Here is a 21,327-nt window from a genome sequence, read left to right as displayed (position 1 = left end):
GAATACATGTTTGTCAAAACAACTTTGAGCATTAAAAACAAATGTAACTGAATCCATGTGAGGCAGTTACGTTTAATGCCATAGTGTGTAACATTACAGACAAAGCAATAACATCTCCTCCACCAGAAACATACTTCATAGTTGGACAGGGGCAGCAGATTTTATAACTGTTACATAGCAACCATAATGTCAATAAGGGCCTTATACTTATGATTAGACAAATACTAATAAATGACAACTCCTTTATTTAGTTAAATGAAGGTTTAAACTGCCAGAAAAATGAAATGTGCATAAATTGTCCTTGCATTTTGTGTGGAATTATCCATGTTGATGACTTAGGTTTGGGGAATCCTTTTTAGTTTTCACTTCATGTAGCTGTCCCACACACTGTAACCCCACTGCGTATATACAGACTTAATTCTTTCCCCTTAACATGAGTTCATTTGAGTCAGAATACAAGGGAATCCTCCTACGTGTTGGTGACTGTGAGCAAACAGAACCAGTGACTCAGGGGGGTGCTCTCCGAACTTTACCCAGCCAGCGTGTTAGTCACCTGGGTGGCTCCTGGCTCACAGCTGCCTGGTGGTCGATCACTCATTTCCTGTTCTTTCTAATGAGGCCCTTTTATCTCTACACTGAATATGGGATCCCGGACTTCAGAAATTAGTGTGCTGTTTCCAAGCTGCTTTTTCACCATGATTCACTCAAGAGTTTTGCACTGTGTAACTTTACTGGTCAGGGCTCACCACCTGCTTCTCTCCATTAACATTTGTGTGTAATGTTCCACTGTATGACATTAAACTTATGTAGCTTCTATTTATTGAATACAAGAATTTTTATTACTCAAAAATACCTTGAAAAACAATGACTAATTACTATAATTGACAGAACTGACCTTTAACTCAATCTGATGCTGTCATCTGCTTGTCTCCGTGGTGATAAATAAGTTTAATGCCATACTATAAAACATCCCTTGCAAAGTAATAACACTTTTATGGAGACAAAAAGGTGCAGACTCTCCACCAGTAAAGTTACATAGCACATTTTATATTTAGTTTTATTTGTTTTGCCTGGCTACAGTTTTGGAGAATCAGAAAGTTTTCTTGTGAGCAACATTCACAAACTAGGAATTTATTTTGGTGTTATGGTGCAACTTCAAACAAAGAATAATAATAATTAGGGATATAACAATAACCTAAATATTGTGATATTGTATCGTCAAAGTTCTCACAATAATATCGTGGATCATCACAATATATCGAATTACAAGTCCCTTTCTTAAATTAAGAGTTATGATGCAGCAATAGCTAAAAAAAGACAGAGGGAACTACATAGACCATGGTCCTTTGCTCCATTTCAATGTACAGTGTAGACTACAAGAAGAAATAACAGTTCTAAGCACTTTGATGTCTTAGTTTTTTAGATTAAGTCTTGTCAAGGCATTTTAAGAGGAAAAAATAGCATATTAACAGTTTTGTTAGCTTCCACAAAATATCGCAATAAATATCGTTTCGTGAGATATATATTGTGAAAATATCGTACCGAGAGATTTGGATATTATTACATTCATAATCGTTAGCCTCCCCACCTTATTGTGAGCTTTCCTATGATATCGCACTAAATATCATACTGCGAGGATCATACCATGATGATATCCTATTGTGAGACTTGGATGTTGTTACACCCCTAATAATAATATAATATGAATGATAAAATAAAAACAAGGGCACACATTAAAGGAAGGTAAATATAGACTTATACGATATAGATATATGATACAAAATGGGAAGAACAACATTGCAAAAGCTGTCAGTACAAGTAATCACAGTTGTTTATACTGAGAGTGACAGGTGGTATAGAGTGACAGGTGTTATACAGTGGCAGGTGGTAGGTAAGAGTGTTCATGAGGGGAAGAAACTGTAGCCTCAGAGCCTTTGAAATAACAGATTTAAATATCTTTGATCAATAAAATATAATAACATAAACATCTTTTTTTATTTAGAAACAAAAAACACACAATAATCAAATTATAGCATAAAATTATAAAATCACTTCTTTTTGCTGAGACAATGCCCGTTAACCGTTATTCAAAGTTGCATATAATTAATACTATTCTTAATAATATGCTCATGGCCTTTTATAATGACACTTGGTATGTTTCATATGTATCATTTACTTTCCAAAGTACAATTGTGTACTGAACAAAACCTTGTGACAATGAAAGTAAAATGAATGTAATATAATTGGATCCCTCAATCACATCACTTCAGAACTAGAATGAGTAATTTAAGACTCTTTATATTCACAAGGACAGCCATTGTTCTCCGTTTCTGTACAGATTCTCTCACTGCTACATATGAGTGCGTGTGTGAGATGCTGGGGGGAATCTGGAGTAGAAGCTGTGATAAAATATCTTACAATTAACTTAATAGTGCTTTTAGAAGCTAGTAAAAGATACCACAAATCAGTACCGCTTTATAATAACAGCACATTTAAATGGGCCTATATTACACTGTTTTCTGATCTATGTTATTATACATTTTAAGTTTTGTTTCATTCACACACGTTTAACACACAATTATGTATATTTAGGCCAGGGGTCTCCAACCTTTTTCCTCCGGTGAGCTACATTTACAAAACTAGAAAAGCACTCAGAGAGCGCAGACCTCCGCCAAGGACTACCCCCATGTTTTATATAAATTGCGATAAAATAAGTCTTCTGGATCAGATCCGGATCAGCCTTTGGAATATGAAAGAGGATCCCATTGTCCATCCCTGAGTCAAATTTCATGGGGTTTGGTCAATAATTAACCGAGATATTGAGAAACAAAATTTTTGGCCCCATTTACCACAATGTTAACTAAAATTTCAAAGTGATCCAGAATCCAGGATTTCTTCCGGATCACCCCCAAAATGAAATCAGTTCTTCCTTTTCCAACAAATCCTGAAAATTTCATCAAAATCGGTCCATAACTTTTTGAGTTATGTTGCTAACAGACAAACAAACAAACAAACAGACAAACAAACAGACAGACAAACAAACAGACAGACAAACGCCGGCAAAAACATAACCTCCTTGGCGGAGGTAATAAAATACCTTAGAGCTACTAGTTTTAGTGGTAGAGCAACCAGATTTTCAAAATTCAAAATTCGGACACACCCGGGTCTTGTGACTTCTGACACTGCATTTTTTGCTTTGTTGTCATTTCCAAACACTGTTTTCAGTATTTTGGAATAACAAATGACAATGTATGCTCCTCTTTACTGTTCGCAGGGATCAGATTAGCCAAAAATCATGATAGTCCTGTTTTAGTCCTTGTTTAATCCTAGTTTAGACTTGATGTAGTTCTGGTTTAGCCTTAGTTTAGTCCTGGTTTAGATCAAATTGGTCAAAAATAGGGACACTGGTCACACTATTTAGCGGTCACAAGAAATTGAGCATAGAAAGCCTTAGATGGGAAACAGTTAGATACTGATAAAACATTAACTTTTATCCATTCATTAGTGTACAAACTTAGTCACTGATTAGTTTATTTAGTTTAATTAGTTAATTCAGAAATCCCTTGGCAAGCTGCTTAGAAGGGGGTGGAGAGCTACTGGCAGCTCCTGAGCTACAGGTTGGAGACCCCTGATTTAGGTTGAGTTCTTCTCAACTTGAGCTGTGGAGATATAGACACACTAAATAAATGGTTACTCAAGCATGTGTGAATGAAACAAAACACAACTCCATGTGTGTTTTTGATGAGGTAACAACATTATAACATGACTAAAAGCTCACAAGAGTCAATTTTTCTAATGTAGGACCTTTATCTATCTATGTATCTATGTATGTGCTACTCAGTCTTTTTTTTGTTTACATTACTTTATTTTGTCTGCTCCATTGCGTCTGTTCATAATCAATTGTAACTCAACTGTCCATGACCATCTCCCAGGATTCAGCCTATTTCCTTTTAACCTCCCACTCTTTCCCCTCTCCTCCCACTCCAATTAGGCTTCAGTTTCAAACATGCCTTTGGTGCATCTACAGCCGAACCCCCAACCATATGCCTGCCACAAACGCGCTTTGTTCTGCCCAAATATTGTCTGTTTCCGATTGGAGCTTCATGTTAACACAGGGAGATGCTCTGAAACCCAAAACTCCTTTTATTTTCTTATTTATGGCCCTGGTTTGACTGGGCCGCCTGGAGGAATATGTGTGAGCTTGTGGCCGCTGGTTTGTTAAGTTGCAAAACAGTTTTCCCCGGAGAATCTCTTGCTAACATGTGTTCAGTGGCCAGAGCCAGATTTCTTTGGTGAATGGGAAAAACAGAGCCTCAGAACAGTAGGTCGGTAGTGATCACATAATGGTGCTCACGTGCGCTGCAGATGTGAGCGCAAACTTAAAAACATTGTGCTTGGGTTGAACTTTGCTGATTTAAATGGTAAAAGTGTTTATTCTTTTTTCTTATTTCGATATCTTTATATGGTTGGGTATTAAAAATAAAAGAAAAAAGTTATATCTGTATAGTATTGATGTAGAGATATCCAAATCTCTCGGTATGATATTATCACGATATGAATCTCACGGTACGATATTTATTGGGATATTTTGAAGAGGCTGATATAATTGTAGATGGGCCACTTTTTTGCTTTTAAAATACCTTAACAAGATGTTGGTGTTAATTATTTCCATATAATCTGAAGAATTCAAGTAAAAAACATATTTCTTCATGTTGTCTGCACTGAATTGAATCATGGGATATGTAGTTTCTTATGTTTATAAGCTGTTGCTACTATAAAACCGTGCATTTAAGCAAAGGAACTTGTGAGTCAATTTATTGTGACAGCTCACGATATTATTGTGAGACTTTTGACGATACGATATCACAATATTTTGGTTATTGTTACATCCCCTAGATAGTAATCAAAATACTAAACTATAATAATAAGCTTTTTTTTTTTTTTTGTATTAGTACAACATTATGAAATGATTTAAAGGTGCGCTGTTGAACTTTTCTGGTAGAGGGTCCAAACCCCTGCTGGAATTTTCTACATTATTGCATTTAATTTAATTATCTCCAGGGAGACAAACAGGCTATATCACCAATTTATCGGTCAGTTCTGTGGAGAAGTGGGACAGCTCACATTATTGTTTTGGACCATATGTTTTTGCAGTAGTTTAGCCATAATTGAATAAATACAATATATATATTTGTTTAAGCAAAAACATCACCATGGAGATGAGCAGATGGCGGACCTTCTATCAGAGAAGTTACACAATGTACCTTTAACAAAATGAGTAAAATGACTGAATAGTAGTAGAATAACACAATTCACACACACCTCACATTGTATAAAACAGGACTTCTGTGTGTGTAAATTGTGTTACTCTGTTTAATGCTAATCTCCTTTTACTTCACCAAAAAAAAAAAAAAGTCAATAAATCAAAATGTAAATATCTGTTTAAAATATCCCCTTAGAATCATAAGGTTTATTATTATGTCTTTATTGAAGATGAGTTATTCATATATTGCTGTTCCTGACCATTTAGGGTTTGGTCAGTTATTCAGGTTTATATGAGCAAAAACCCATTTCCTGACTCTTAACTTTCCTAACTGTGCTCTATGAAAATTTTACACCTCAATATCTCAGAGCCGCACATAGAACCTTACAATCCTAAATGGACAGAACGTAGTATTTTCAGTCTTGCGTTAAACCTGACTGAGTTGCCTCTTGTTTGCTGCAGGAGTCAGATGGCCAGGGCTGCCCTTTCTGCCGCTGCGAGATCAAAGGCACAGAGCCCATCATCGTGGACCCCTTTGACCCCCGCAACGAGGGCAGTAAGTGCTTCTTCCTGGAGCGCCACAGCTGCCCCCTCCTCGACCTGGACGAGGACGAAGATAGAGATGAGGGCCTGGTCATGAACGGGCTCGCTAACATTAGGAAGGTATGACCCCCATATACTGTGCTGTATAGATTCATTTAACAGCTGCAGAAATATGCAAATGCAGTTTTATTAGTGGTGCATGAAGGGAAAAAATATGTTATTACTAGCTACTAATTATTGTTACTGCTACTTAAAGGACCTATACTATGCTGTTTTCTGATCTATGTTATAATGTTGTTTCCTAATCATAAATGTACTTGGAGTTAGCGCTGCTCGATTATGGAAAAAAAATCATTATTACGATTATTCCAACTGTTATTTTTTAGTTACACAATGCATTTATTCAGCATTCCTCTCTCAAAAAAAAACACTTTGTTATTGATAATTTATGCAAAACTTTCAAATTGAAAATAAATATAGGATACAAATCTCTACCTTACAGCAGTTTTGCAACGTATAAAACATAAAATTAATAAAATATATTTTGAACATGAAATAAGGCTTAGAAAAACATAAATTCAAAATTCAAAATAGACTATATACCTAGATGTTCTATAATCTCTATATTTAAAAAAATAAGTATACTTATTTATACAAAAAATATGAGTTTGGAGTTTGTTTGACACACAAAATGAAATCGTGATCAAAATTCAATTAATTCCACAGCCTTACTTGTAGTTGTGTTTTATGTCATTCACACATGTTTGACACAAAAATCCTGCACGTTTAGGCTTTCTCTCAAGCCAAATACACCTTGTGATGTCATATGGTAATACAAGAAGTGCTCCATTGTGTTTTTAAATTCCATACACCTTCACGAGAATCATTTGGATAATTTCAGCTCTGGAATTGCCAATCTCTACTGAACAAAAGGTAAAAGGCAGCTGTTAACTTGAAAACGATCACTTCATGACATCACAAACTGAAACAGAACATTTTGAATTTTAGGGATGTAGACGAACATAAAGAGCTACTGAAACATGTGGATGAAACTAAACACATCTCCAGAAATGTTTTTTGAATAGGTAAAGGGTTCTAACATGGCTTAAAGCTTACAAGAGTCGATTATGCATAATATAGGTCCTTACATTTTTACATGTAAATTGTGGGGCTTAATTTAAATAAGACTAGAGATGGTTAGATATATTGTAGATATACATACTGGTATCTTAGTTTAGCTCCCCCCTCTTTACTGTTCATAGAAGACAAAAAGTGGCATGCAGTGGTATTACAGAAGAAAAGACATGTTTAAAACTGTAATACGTATATAATAGTATAGCATAGCTTAATGTAGTATTTAGTATGTATTATTATATAGCATTAATTATATCAAATATCTGTGTTCCTCCTTTGTTCACAGCACTGTCCCGAGCGTCAGAACTCCCCCATGGTGTCTCCCAACTCGTCCCCTGTGAGTCAGCACAGGAAACCCCATGTCACAGACTCCGCCCACTGCAGCACAGGCCCCGCCCACTGCATCCAACACCTGGGACTGCCCCCCGTCCCTCCACGGCTGGACCTGATCCAGAAGGGCATCCGCTCCCCCTCAGCCAGCCCCACCGCCTCCCCCAAGGTCAGACATACACATCTGCACTGTCTATAGTATACACAGACATGAGAGTCTATAGGCGAATAACATGAAAAAATTCATTTTGAGAAGTTTTTCACATTCAAAAGATATATTATTATTTTGTTTTAAATTGTAAAGCGCTATCCCATATGGAAAAGGTATAGACAAATCATACACCATTTTAACATGTTTCAAATGAATCCTAAAAGATTTCTATATGACAGTGAAAACACTTACAAGATCTTTGGTAAATATGTGCAGCATGAAACATATAAAACTTTGTACCCTGCAAGGCCTGTATATGACACTAATCCCACATACAATATTCTCACAAGTGTTGGACAAAGGTCATTTATTTCATAGAAAAACAAGTGAGATGATGATTGTTTCCTTAAACTTGATTGCTGTGTTGTGTGTGTATGAGAGTGAGAAAGAAAATGATCACAGTGTGTGTTTGTGTGTGTATGTGTGTGTGTGTGTGTGTGTGTGTGTGTGTGTGTGTGTGTGTGTGTGTGTGTGTGTGTGTGTGTGTGTCTGTGTGTGTGTGTTTGTGTGTGGGGGTGCAGGTGGGGGTGTGTGTGCGTGCGTGTGTGTGTTGGGCAGCATGGGGGTAAACACAGTAATGCAAATATTGCATTACAACCTTAAAAAACATATTCCACTGATCTCACAGTGAACATACATCAGGCTGTAAAAATATTTTTACTCTGCAAAATCCTAATTGTTACAAAGGTCTATATTGACTTGTAATATTCCAAAAAGCAGCTATACACTTATGTATAAGTGACAAGAGGTCATATCAGTTACAAATACCAAGGTACTTGTAATTGTCCTCAATATCTGCTATTGTTGCCTCTGGAATCAGCAGCTGGTTAGTTCAATTGGTAAGTCACTGGACTTCCACATGGTAGATCTGGGTTCAAATCCTCCTTCAGACTCTGATTGTTTTTTCTGCAACATATAATTAAAGAATACAAACATTACATGGAACATACAAAGAAAATGTAGTTTATCATGCACATTACCTGTAAATGTCAAGCAAAATGTTCACTTTGTCTTTACTAGTTTTTCATAATATAGTTGTATGAGAAAAATGCAAAAGGGGTTCACTTTCAGGAGTAAACCACACATGGCACATATAAACCTTATATAAATATTTACTACAAAGACAGTGGTAAATTCTTATATTATTTTTCCAGTTTTTTTCTGTATGGGATGGCAGGGTCTTTCCAATTTGTCATTACTTTGAAAAGCATTAAAGTGCATATGACAGGACAGTCTACTTATTTTATTACTTTATTTATATTTAAGGTTTTAAAAAGCTACAAACTTTGCCTTGTTTTCTAGTTTTTTAGACAAGACAAGGCAAAGTAAGTTTATTTGTATAGCACAGTTCATACGCAAAGTAATTCGAAGTGTTTTACAGAATAAGAAATATATTAAAATCACAATACAAACAAATCAAAATATAAATCATCATAAAATTATCTGTTTAGCTAAAGTTTATAATTTTACTTCTCGGTTGATCATAGGCAGGAGATGTGACACATGTACAAGTAATTCCATAACCAATCGAAGTGTAAACAAGAGGCAAAGCTTAGCAAAATTACACAGTAGTTATTAACAGACTATTAAAAATGTATGACAACACCTCCAGTTTCTTAAATTAATGTTTAAACTGTGAGCTGTGTCCCTTGCCTGTAAATTGTCTTTGCATTTTGGATGGAATTTTGTGCATTGATACTTTACTTTGTGATGCTAACCTTACGCTTTGCTCTGTCTTAAGATCTGTTCTGACTTTATTTTAGCACAATCTGACCCAAAAGAGGTGATTTGTGCTGTTAAAGAAGCCTTTTTGTTGAAAATTAACCACCTAAATAGAACCATGAATGCTCATATTGATCATAGGCTCCTGAAAATATGCTGTTTAAATCCAGAGAATCTTAAAAAATTTTCGTCGCATTGTGTCACTCACTATGGTAACTAACATTCTGCCAATAGAGATACACGTACAGCACCCCCAGCGTGATGTTACTGCACAGTCAATTGATTATTAATTGAGAATATACATACAGGGATTTCTTTTTAGAACTCATTGCTACTTCCTGTATTCTTCAACTTCTTTGAACTTTTGTTCACACTTGACTGATATATACTTTGATACATGTTCACCACAAATGCTACTCCATCAAACAAAGTAAGAATCAGAAAAACATAAACTTGTCATATGGACTTTAAGCGGGGATAAAGAATGACTTATGTGAAGAAAACAGTTCTATTCATTTCAAAGAGCAAGGCTAGAGCAGTATTAGTGAGTAGTGCGGTGAATACCATGAGTAATACAGCTAAAGGTCAAACCACATTCAAAAGACAGCTATTCATGTTTTGAATTTTAAATATTCAATATACTGAAATTGTGTTATGTCAGCATGCTTTCAGATGTTTTATTATAATTTGTAGATTTAAATTATTTTGAATGTTTTAATAATTAGGAAATGTGTCTGAATGGTCAATGGTCACAGTTTATGTAAATTGTCTGGTGTGGTTACAAAGCCAAACTCAGTATCACATGGAGGGTGGGGTCCAAAAGTCTCAAAGGAAGGAAATGGAAGATTCAAAATAAATGATAGCAAACTATTTTAAAGATACACTATTACTTTTCTAGTAGAACATATCAGTGTAGTGTAGCAATAGTTCAGGTGTGTGATAAACGTTTATGAAGACCAATTACTGGATTTGAGTTTGCCCCGAGCTACTCCCCCAAGACGTATTTCAGGGCTGCAGTGTAAAGTAATGGGGAGAGACACTGGATTGAATGTCAAATTTTCTCAAGACTCTCTTCCATAGAACTCCATTCAGTTCGTTCTGATGAAGCAAACTCAAAGGGCAAACACAAGTATCAAAAAATAAAGAATTATATGAGCACATTTAACATGACATCTATGCAAATACACATTCAATTTTTAAAGATCTACATGTAGCCTAATACAAAATAACAACTTTATTTTATCTAGGTCAAGTTAGGGAGTGCGGCACACTTGCGCCCTCTGTTGACCAGCCGCTACTGCTCAGAATGCTTGCTCAGAATAATTATTTAGACAAGTGTCACGTGAAAGCTTGAATGAAAATCTCTGTCTCTTCATGTGTTGTAACTCTGTCTCCTCTGTCCTCAGTCCTCTCCAGGTATGTCTCGCAAGCAGGACAAGCCTCTGCCTGCACCTCCTCCCCCTCAGCGAGAGCCTCCTCCACCTCCTCCCCCCGAGCGTCCACCCCCATCCCCCCGGAGTCCCGCCTGTCCTGGCTCTCCACCCCCCTGTCCTCCTCCTCCATCTCCACCTCCACCAGTGCCCTGCCCGACTCGCACCTGTCCAAAGACCACCACCTGTCCGACTGCTACCGCGCCCCCGCCACGGAGCACCCTGCCCAGCTGGGTCTGAGCGGGTGCCCCCACCTCCACCGACGCCCAGAGAGCTGCCCGTCCATCGGCTCCACGCGGAACCACCATAGAGAGGGGAGTTCAGACAGCAGTAAGGTACGTTTAAATGAGTGAGCGGCCCCGTTTTCATTGTTTACGGTCATAGATTAGAACGGTTTGACCTATTTATACTTTGCAGTGACATCAGGCTGGGGGTTTTCTAAATGTTCCACCATTAGAGATACATGTAGCAGTTACCATGCTGACATGATACACACAATAACAAACACTGACCAAAACATTTTAAGAGGAAAAAGAAAGAACACAAAAAAGATTTAAACAACACATTTTCAGGAGCCTGTGATCAATACAAGTGTTCATGGTCTTAAGTTTTTGAGTTTCAACAAAATGGTGAGAGTGACTAACTGAAACACTGCTGGCTAGCTGCCTTGTGACTGTAATTATGTGTGTGAGAGACATCAGTGAGTTCTTTCTGGTAAGATTGTGTTAAAATAAAGCTCAGATTACTGTAAAATCTAAGTTGAGTAACAAAGCTTCTAACAGAGTACAGAGTAGTGCTTACATTTGCATCAATACCTATTTTACCTGTTACCTAATACCTATTTTGCATTCACATTATAATCCAAATTGGCCTTTTATAAATGCAGAGGTGGATAATACACAGGTACATTTCCTCAACTTTATAATGAATAACAGTGACATAAAACTAGTACTGTTACCTGAGTAATACTGTATTTTACAGTGTAACAGTACTGTTACTTAAATATATTTTTATTACTCTTCCTACTGTGAGTTTGCAAGTGACAAAATCTTTATGTTTAGTTTATGTATTTAATGAGACAGTGATAGTACACAATATACATTAACCTTAACAGGAGAGATGTATTGGACCAGGATGTAGCACCAGTGCTAATTTCCACCCATCGTCCCTGGGCAGGTTCATTGATTAATTGTATTTTCATTTATTTTAATTGATTAATTGACCTTAGCTATCAGCTATCAGATATTCTTCCTGGAAACCTGTGTAGCATGTTTTGGATTGTTGTTTATGTTGACAGTATTAAATGAGTTGAACATTTGTCTTTTTGCTCCTGGTATGATTTAGTTGTTCTTTTTTTGCAGTCCCTTCCTTACAATGACTATATTTTATGCATTATTACATTTTTGCTTCTAATTAGATGAACTTAAATGTTTTAAATACAGTAATACTAGAGTAATATTATGTTGACGTAACAGTATTTTTACTTGAGTACAGTTTTTGTCTAGTCTGTTCACCTCCAAATCTCAGTACATCTGTAATAATAACACTATGTACATGTGCTAATTTGCAGTTACATGAATTGGCCAGTTATAGAGAACCTTTCTTTATGTCCTTTCTCTCCTCCTGATCTCGAGGCACAATACACTGGGCATTCTGAATGAGCCAGCCTATTTCTCCCTACTCAGAAATACATTATTAGAAAGCAGGAGAGGGAACAAAAACACGACAGCTTTTATAATATTGTTTTCTATGAGCATTAGAGTTTGCAAGGGCTGCTCAGTTGTGAAATAATATCACGCACAAGGCAGTTTTGAGTTGTTTCTTATTCCCAAATGGGCGATTATCCAGTAAACCTGTACTCTGGTTCCAAGTTGGATAGTTCCCAGTTCCCCACAGCCAAGATTAGCAGTTGTTTGGCCTGAATTCATGCATGATCCTGAATAACATATGTACTGCAGTGTAAAAGAACTTAAAGTGCTTAAATTATCCATCTTTTAACAGCTAGATAATGTAAGTTTTCTGCCTGAAATGTTCCACAGTATGACATTAAACAGCTCTATCTTACATTTATTTATTTCCAAAAAATACCTAGAAAAACAGGCATTCTGACTAGATAAATAGATGATAGAAAGATTTGATACCATACTGTTAAACATTACAGGCAAAGCAAGAACATTTCCACAGAAAAAAAACATTTGACGGACCACCAGAAAAGTTACACATTGCACCTTTAATGGTGTTTTATTCATAATCAGGATCAGCCAGCACTTCTATCTGCTCCATTCAGTCATGTTGTGTCCAGTTAAACACCTGTCGCTGTTTTTGTGACTCTTGCAATGCATTGTGGTCTAAACTGATCAGTTTAGATGCCCGCTGCTTTTTGAGGTGCATTTTGGGTAATTTTGCGTGCACTATATTTTCACCTGCTGGTCATTCGGACACACCTAAAAATTGTTTGACCCCTACTTAGTGCCATACGTGGGAATAGTGTGAACAAAACGCTTTTATTTTGTTGAACAACTGTTTAAACTGCCAGAAAAATGCCTTTGTGTGTAAACTCAGCTGTTTCTGTATTTTGTGTAGAATTTTCAGTGTTGATGACATAGATAAAGGTATTCTGTTTTAGACGTACTCACTGCTGTTTCCTGTATTTTTGTACTTTTCTGTTTCTTTTTTACACAAACTAGAGGTAAGGATGTTTAATCGAATAATACGATGGTCCTACCAACTGAAAATAGTTTACTTTAAATCTGAAAACCTTTTAGCTGTCTCTGGATGTTCAAAGCATTGGTTATTTCTGCTAGTCCCTCCTCTAACAGTATTTAATTTGTTTACCCGTTGCTATGTTGATGCCCGCAGTGTGGTGATATAGAACAGTGATTAACTGTTGCCGGAAATACTTGTGCGGTTATACCATGGATCTGTAATAAAAACTGGATAAGGAATTCCCTCTCTGTGCCGAGTCGAGACCGACTAGCGGCTGCTCCAGGTACTGCAGCTCCCGGGAGCTCGGGCCCAGAATGAATTCTCCCATAGAAGCACAATGCATTTATTGGGTGACAGGGCATCCACAACTTTAACAAATGTCAGATTTTGTAGGGATTCTTTTCTGTTTTCACAACATAAACTTTTTTAAATGTTTAAATCCTCAAAACACCTAAAAGTGATTTTTGTAAGACTTAGCTTGGCCCTGATCCACGCCGTGCACGTTACAGATGTCACATGGGTTGGAGGAGCTCACCCATATTGAGGAAGTAAATGTGGAAGAGAAAATTTTTTGGGCCCATGCGCCAATGGGCACCGGCCACTGAAAAAAATATGACGCCATCTTGGGTTCACCTCCAGATTTTATTCTAGTTTTATGGATTATACAAAAATAATGAATGACAGTTCTTAAAGACCATATACCTTACAGGTATAAGTTTAACATCCTCTCTGTATATAGTTAATAATAAATTCTTCTAGGTGCACGATGTAACTTTTTGGTTGAGGGTCCTTCACCTGCCTGTTTCTGTGTAGATGTCATTGCTCTGCTTGAAATGTCCCACAGTATAACATTAAACATTCAATTATTATTCAATTACAAGTGGTTTTACAGCTCAAAAATGCTGGAATTCTGAATGCGAGCGAAGGGTGCCTCTTCACAAATCCGACCTATAGCTTGGTCTGGTTTGGTCTCCATGAAGATTAATGCCATACTGTGAAACGTGTGAAAAATCCCTCAGTCGTCCAGGTAGAATCCATGGCAAGGAGAAAATTCAGTTTGTCGATTGGACAAAAGTTAGTTTGGTTGAAGACGTTTCGCAAACGTTTCAGAACTGAAGAAGCAGCTTGGATGAGCTGCGAAACGTCTTCAACCAAACTAACCTTTGTCCAGTCGACAAACAGAATTTTCTCCTTGCCATACTGTGAAACATTCAAGACAAAGCAGTAACGTCTCACAAAGAAAAGCATTTAGTTTTAGTTAGTATAGTTTAGCATATAGAACAGGATACAAAACGGCAAAACTATTTACAGAAAACAACACAAAAATCATCTTTGCAGTGTGCAAAGAATACATACTTCTTTTGGTATAGACACATACACAATACAGACACACAGTCCAAAACACATCCATGTTCATACACAGACATACACACGCTGACCCAAGTATACTTTAGTATTCATACCTATTGATATATAAATACACACACTTTGTAAAATTGAGGGTTATAGTTAATCTGTAAGTTCCATGAGGATTTGACAGACGTACACGGACGGACCAGAAAAGTTAAGCTGTGCACCTTTAAAGACATCCAAACTGGTTTACGATGGGATTAGATGTTCTATTTTCAGACCAAATTAATGAAACACGCTTTTGTTTGATGTTGCACAAATCCTAATGAGTTTACATTCTTGTCTTTTGTTTACACTCTGCAGTTTCAGTGAGAGAGAGATAGTGCTGGGTTTATGAGCCAGACCACATGTTTTTTATTGTTTTAACGTTCAAGAGGGATTTTGTGTCAGGCCTGATTTAATAACTCATTTTTTACGACTCGACTGTGGCAAAACTATAATAAAAGACTGAATAAAGCCCAGTCACTTTGTTGATAAGGTGTGAAACAGTTTGCAAATATTAAAGCCTGTAGCTAGTCTTGTAATAATCATCTCATAATAAGAGAGAGAAGGAGCTGACCATTCACAACAAAAACACTCCAACGAGACAGCCACATTTATTGCTATGGAAATGGCTCTAGTGCATTTACATAATTTGGCCCTCACTCCGCTTTAGTTATACAACAACACACAAAGTAACTCACTAACGCGCTAACACACTGCGCTTCTGGGGCAGTCTTTGATCACTTCAGATCCCCCGTGGAGCGCGTTGTCCTATCCACTAATATGCATCTTTTTGATTACTTATTTACATAGCTTTTGTAGTTTTTTTGTGCAAGTTTAACTTCAAAGACAGCTATAAACTTATATTATTTTTTTTGAAGGTGCATTGTGTAACTTTTCTGGTGAACGGCCTGTCAAATACTTTTCTTCATGGAGATGTTATTGCTTTTGACAATGACATCTCCATAGAAGTGACAGATCCTCCACCAGAAAAGTTACATAATGCACTTTATAGGTATACTATGTCACTTCGCTGGAGGGTGTACCATCTGCTTGTTGTCATGGAGATGTTATTGTTTTGCCTAGAATGTCCCATTGTATTTTACATATCTTTTTTTTTTTTCATTTATTCAATTACAGTTGTTTTTATTGCTCAAAAATTACTATGCTTTCTTCTTTGAGTAGGCTCGCCTCTCCACACATCTGACCTATAACGTGATCAAAATGTTTCCAATGAAATAGATAAGTTTAATGCCATATTGTGAAACATTCTAGGCAAAAACATCTCCATCCTGTTGAAAACATACATAGTGAACCTTTAACACTGAGGTTGTGTTATTTATCCCAATTTTCTTCCATGTATTTATGGTGATGTTTCAAAAGGCTGGTTTTGTCCAAAGTTTATGCGAAATTGAGTGTTAGTTGCCTTAGTAACACACGTTCAATACAAATATGATTTCATTCACACCCTTTGCTTAATGTGAGGGTCAGCTGTGTGAGTCTGACTGGTACACATCCCAAATCTGACCTCACTGGCGTTCATAGTACATCTCTTTAATATATTGCGTAACTTATTTAAGAAATTGTACTTTTCAGAGCATTCTTCTAGCGGCATACTTATCCCTACCTGAATAATATTTTATAGGGAAGGAACAGTACTTACTTGAGTAAAAGTTTTAGTTACTCTTCCCATTGTGAGTGAGTAAGTGACAAAACCTTTACATTGACAATAGGGCTGGGTAACATTAAGAAGTTGTCGATATGATACAAACTTCGATGTATAGGCCACGATACGATACAGTGAGCTTTCGATTTGATACAATATATTTCAAATCAATTCGATACAGTTCAATAAAAAAATAATGGCTAAATCATGGCCACTTCTTGTGCAAAGTGATTATGAAACAGGCACATTTTACCCATTAGAACAGTGAAAATTTCCCGAATACCTTTTTACTCTTTTATGTATCACTACTTTGTACTTCTATTTGAGTAATATTTATTATTTATTTATTTTGAAGCAACATTACTCTACATTACTTGAGTATGATTGTCTACTCTCCCCACCTCTGATCCGGTGTCACAACTCATCTCTCTTGTACTTGGCGCGTCTAAAAGACATTCTATTCATAGCAAATGCCTTTTTAAAATTCCCTATGTAACTAGCCCTTATACATCTTGTACAAAGCATTGTTGTTCTACTGATAATACAAATTCTGCCAGTTGTCTCCTTAATCTATGAGCTGTCTTCTCAAAGGTTTTGCTATGCAGTCCAATTATGCCTATATCTCCAGTGTGTGTGCATAGAAAATGAAATCTCACCCAAGGGAGCATTTTTCTATCGTGCTAGGATAGTGGACTAATATTGTTTATCGATTTCACTTACAAATAATGAAGCTAAGGGGTTGATAGTGAATTAGTCATATTGCCAGTTTAAAGGGTCCATGTTAGGCTGTTTTCTGATCTATGTAATAATGTTGTTTCCTCATTAGAAACATACCTGGAGTTAGGGCTGGTTATCACAAATATTGAAATCTCGATTATTCAAACGATTATTTTTAGTTACACGATGCATTTCTTCAGCATATCTCTCTCAAAAAAAGAGTTCGTTATTGATAATTTACGCAAAACTTTCAAATTGGAAATAAATATAGGCTACAAATATGTACCTTAGAGCAGTTTTGGGATGTATGACACAATAAAATTAAACAAATGTATACTTTGAACATGAAATAAGGCATAGAAAAGCATAAATGTATCCAAAATAAACTATATATCCAGCTATTCTACAATGTCTATATTTAAATAAAATAAATATAGTTATTTATATTTTTAAAAATCCCAAAATAAACTTTGTTAAGCTTTAATTGTTTCAACTTGATTATATGAGTTTGGAGATCGTCTCACACACAAATCGAAAAAATCGCGATCAAAATTCAATTAATTGCACAGCCTTACCTGGAGTTGTGTTTTGTTTCATTCACACATGTTTAACACACAAACTCTGCATATTTTGAGTTCTCTGTTCCACCTTGTGATGACATGTGGTGATACAGGAAGTGCTCCACTGTGTTCTTGAACTCCGTACACCTTCACTAGAAGCATTTGGATGATTTCAACCCCAGAATGCCCAATCTGTCCTGAACTAAAGATAAAAAAGAGCTGTTAACTTGAAAACTACTGCTTCATGACATCACAAGGTGGAAAAGAGGATTTTGAGCTTTAGAGATGTAGACAGACTAAAATAACTCAGTTACTCAAACGTGTGAATGAAACAAAAAACAACTCTAGATGTTTTTGATGAGGTAACAGCATTTTAACATGACTTTAAAGTTCACAAGAGTCAATTGTGTGTAATATAGGACCTTTAAATGTCACACTGTGGAACATTGCAGCATCTCCAGAGACAAGAAACCAACAGACACCCCCAAAAGAAAAAGTTGCATAGTGCAGCTTTAGTTTTTATGCAGCCAAAATACAAGTCATTTCAAACTTGTACATTTCGTAAGTGCAGGTGCTGGAGCGTTCTGACATAGTGCGTTCCATTCACTCTCCTTCCTCTGTGTTTTTGCCATTGCAGCCTTTTTCCAATGGAGTACAAGTCAGTGATGAATATGACATCCTCCCAACGCGCCTCTCTCCAACTCAGCCCTGCCTCGCCAACAGCCACAAGTAAGTACACACACACACACACAAATACACACATGAGTACACACACAAGTACACACACAGGTACACACATGAGTACAAAGAGGAGTACACACACAGAGCCAACTCTAAAACCATAACATTTATCATCAAAAGCAGGTTTCTTTTTGATTTTATTTTGTAGTTTTGTAGTGTTTTTTTCCCCCTTGTTGTGTGTGTTCATAAAGCAGGTGATAAAATAAAGCATGTTATAACAGTAGAATGTGGCTTAAGTAGGTTTCACATGGAGGTCGGGGATATGAAAAAAAATTTGGGATGCACCAATCGAAAGCTGTTATTGAATATTGGCGGGTTGGATATCGGCCTAACTGCTTCCAGATTTATCTTGTAACCCTGTATGTTTTGACATGTTATAGATACAAATGAACACTTCTTCTTTTTGTTTATTGTTGGTCATACTTTTTTAATAGCATTATGAATTTGAATATTTTTGGTGTAATTTATATTATTTCCAAATAAAGGTTCTTTTTTAACAGACCAGTGATGTCTTGGGTCAGATTCACACAGATTTTTGCTCCATTCTGCCACTGGTGGGGGAATAGCGCCATCTGCACTCCAGTCCCACTTCTCCAGAACGGCTTTCCAGGAACATGAAAGTTGATAGGTCCCCCTCATCCCTGTTTATTGTCCTGTGAGCTCATCTCTGGATCTCAATAGCCTCCTGAATCCAGCTTCTGTGTTTGTTGTCCTCCATCACATTATTTTAGCACTTTTCCCCAGTCCATGATATGTGCAAAATCTGTGTAAATCAGCTGCAAGACACTAGCCTGATTCATCAGCCAGTTTTACTTCATTTCACTTCGTACAAACCGTCTGACCTCGCACTGTTAGAATTTGTTCGCTCGACGGTAGGCAGATACATTTTATCATTTAACCAATCGCTGCGTGTAACGTGTGTAATGCGCCGCTAATGAGGCTAACTGGTATATTAAGCTTTTCCCAAATCCCAGGGAAGAAGGGCAATAACGTCTTTCCCCTTGATAAAATTCACCAAACATCCTCTTTATTCCAGCTTTAAATCCTCGATCTTGGGAACTGAAGAAGGAAGAGGGATGCAGAGGCCCTCCAAAACATGTCAGAGTATTTATAAACAACACACTGGTCCATCAAAAAAGAAATTGTATTTGTAAATAATATTGTAAGACTGAAATTAAATTCTTTGAACTATAATAAATTAATTTCAATATTATCATTTATCGTCTAAATTTTCTTCAACAATTTATCACACTGCAAAATCAAAATCTTGACAGTCCTATATCCAGCCATAGTTTCACATTTCGTGCCTATTGTCAGTAATACTCTGGGCTGAAACACATTTCTGTTAAAAGTGATCTCACCATGCATCCTTCTCCCTCTTTCTCCCTAAGTTGTACCTTCCTCTTCCTCCCCACTGTGGTTTCCGACAGACACTTTCTCCCAGTGAAATCTCGTAGCCTTGGGGAGAACTCCTGGTTTGAAACAGCTTTGAAAAATGATGGCTGCTCAGCTAATAGCCTTTTAGCCGCGGTCTGAATTAGATTAGGTCTCTGTGTGTATCAGGCTCCGTTCCCAGGCAGGGGATGGAGCTGTCACATGTGATGAACATCCAGCCCACCGGGGGAAGCTATGCGCCTCCCGACACTGTTCACTCTTGTAAAGTACCGTGGCTATGGTGAGTGACATGGCTTCCCCGTGTACAGAGCACGGCCCATTTAATGTACGAGATCATGTGTTTGGGTTGTGCATGTAGGGCCCGTGTTACGAAATTTTTTGATCTACGTCATCATGTTGGAATGGAAAATGGAAAATGCTCTGTTCTACCTCGTGATGTCATGTGGCAATACAAGTGCTCCACTGTGTTTTTAAACTCCATGCATCTTCACTTGAATGATGATTTCAGACCTGAAATTACTCTACAGTGATCCCTCGTTTATCGCAGGGTTACGTTGTAAAAATAACCCGCGATAGGTGAAATCCACAAAGTAGTCAACTTTATATTTTTACAATTATTATATTCGTTTTAAGGCTGTAAAACCCCTCACCACAAACTTTATACACTTTTCTCACACCCTTTCTCAGCCCTTTTTTCATCCTTCTTAAAACTTATTGCTACTGTCGTCCTTTAGTTATTTTCGTCCTTTATGTAACTAACCAAAAATTAATTTATTCCGTAATGGCGCCCTACAGCATAGAGTCCTGCATGGGTCCATTTTTGGAGACCCGCACCCGCGCAGTAGAGCACCGCACCTGCCAGGACCTGCCCGCACCCACCCGTTAACCCGAGATTATATCAAACGTTTGCGCTGCATACGCTACGGATTTAACCAAGACTAAACAAGGACTAACCCAGGTCTAACCTAGAAATGATTCCATGACTGAAACAGGTGAACTGAACTAGGACTAAAACGGGACTAAAACAGGAGTAAACAGGACTAAAGCAGGACTAAACCTGAAACTGAAACAGGACTCACTGTCGGGACGTGCTCGGAGGTGACCGCAGGAGAAAGGACCGGCTCAGGCAAGGCAAGGCAAGGCAAGTTTATTTGTATAGCACAATTCGTACACAAAGTAATTCAAAGTGCTTTACAGAATAAGAAATACATTAAAATCATAATAAAAACAAATCAAAACATAAATAATCATGAAGATTAAAATGAAAAAAGAGAGACATAAATTGGAGAGAAGAGTGCGGAATGAAAACCTTTCAGTTATATGCACAGTTAAACAGAAATGTTTTGAGTCTGGATTTAAACAGCGTCACAGAAGAGTCTGTCTCACATGTTCAGGAAGACTGTTCCAGGTTTTAGCTGCATGAACCTGAAACGCTGACTCCCCTTGTTTAGTTCCTGACTCTGGGCACCAGCAGGAGGCCGGTCCCTGAGGTCCTCAGAGTGCGAGATGGTTCATAT

General features: G+C 37.1%; 2 protein-coding genes across 2 annotated transcripts in view; both read left to right on the top strand.

The window, feature by feature from the left end:
• Window positions 1–5,932, top strand: part of cblb (Cbl proto-oncogene B, E3 ubiquitin protein ligase) — a 94,229-nt gene extending 88,297 nt beyond the window's left edge. The window contains exon 10 of the mRNA XM_055148214.1: window positions 5,726–5,932. Within this exon, the coding sequence (XP_055004189.1) occupies window positions 5,726–5,932 (207 nt within the window). The remainder of the gene's footprint in view (window positions 1–5,725) is intronic.
• A 1,067-nt stretch (window positions 5,933–6,999) lies between these two features.
• The window catches only part of LOC129407497 (E3 ubiquitin-protein ligase CBL-B-like), a 37,406-nt gene continuing 23,078 nt past the window's right edge, over window positions 7,000–21,327 (top strand). Inside the window, exons 1-4 of the mRNA XM_055148726.1 lie at window positions 7,000–7,030; window positions 7,227–7,439; window positions 10,610–10,968; window positions 18,312–18,403. Of these exons, the coding sequence (XP_055004701.1) occupies window positions 7,000–7,030; window positions 7,227–7,439; window positions 10,610–10,968; window positions 18,312–18,403 (695 nt within the window). The remainder of the gene's footprint in view (window positions 7,031–7,226; window positions 7,440–10,609; window positions 10,969–18,311; window positions 18,404–21,327) is intronic.

The sequence above is a fragment of the Boleophthalmus pectinirostris genome, unplaced genomic scaffold (assembly GCF_026225935.1).
Source record: "Boleophthalmus pectinirostris isolate CB_2022bp ecotype Guang Dong unplaced genomic scaffold, ASM2622593v1 HiC_scaffold_12, whole genome shotgun sequence".
Lineage (NCBI taxonomy): Eukaryota > Metazoa > Chordata > Actinopteri > Gobiiformes > Gobiidae > Boleophthalmus > Boleophthalmus pectinirostris.
This window is presented reverse-complemented; position numbering and strand designations above follow the sequence as displayed.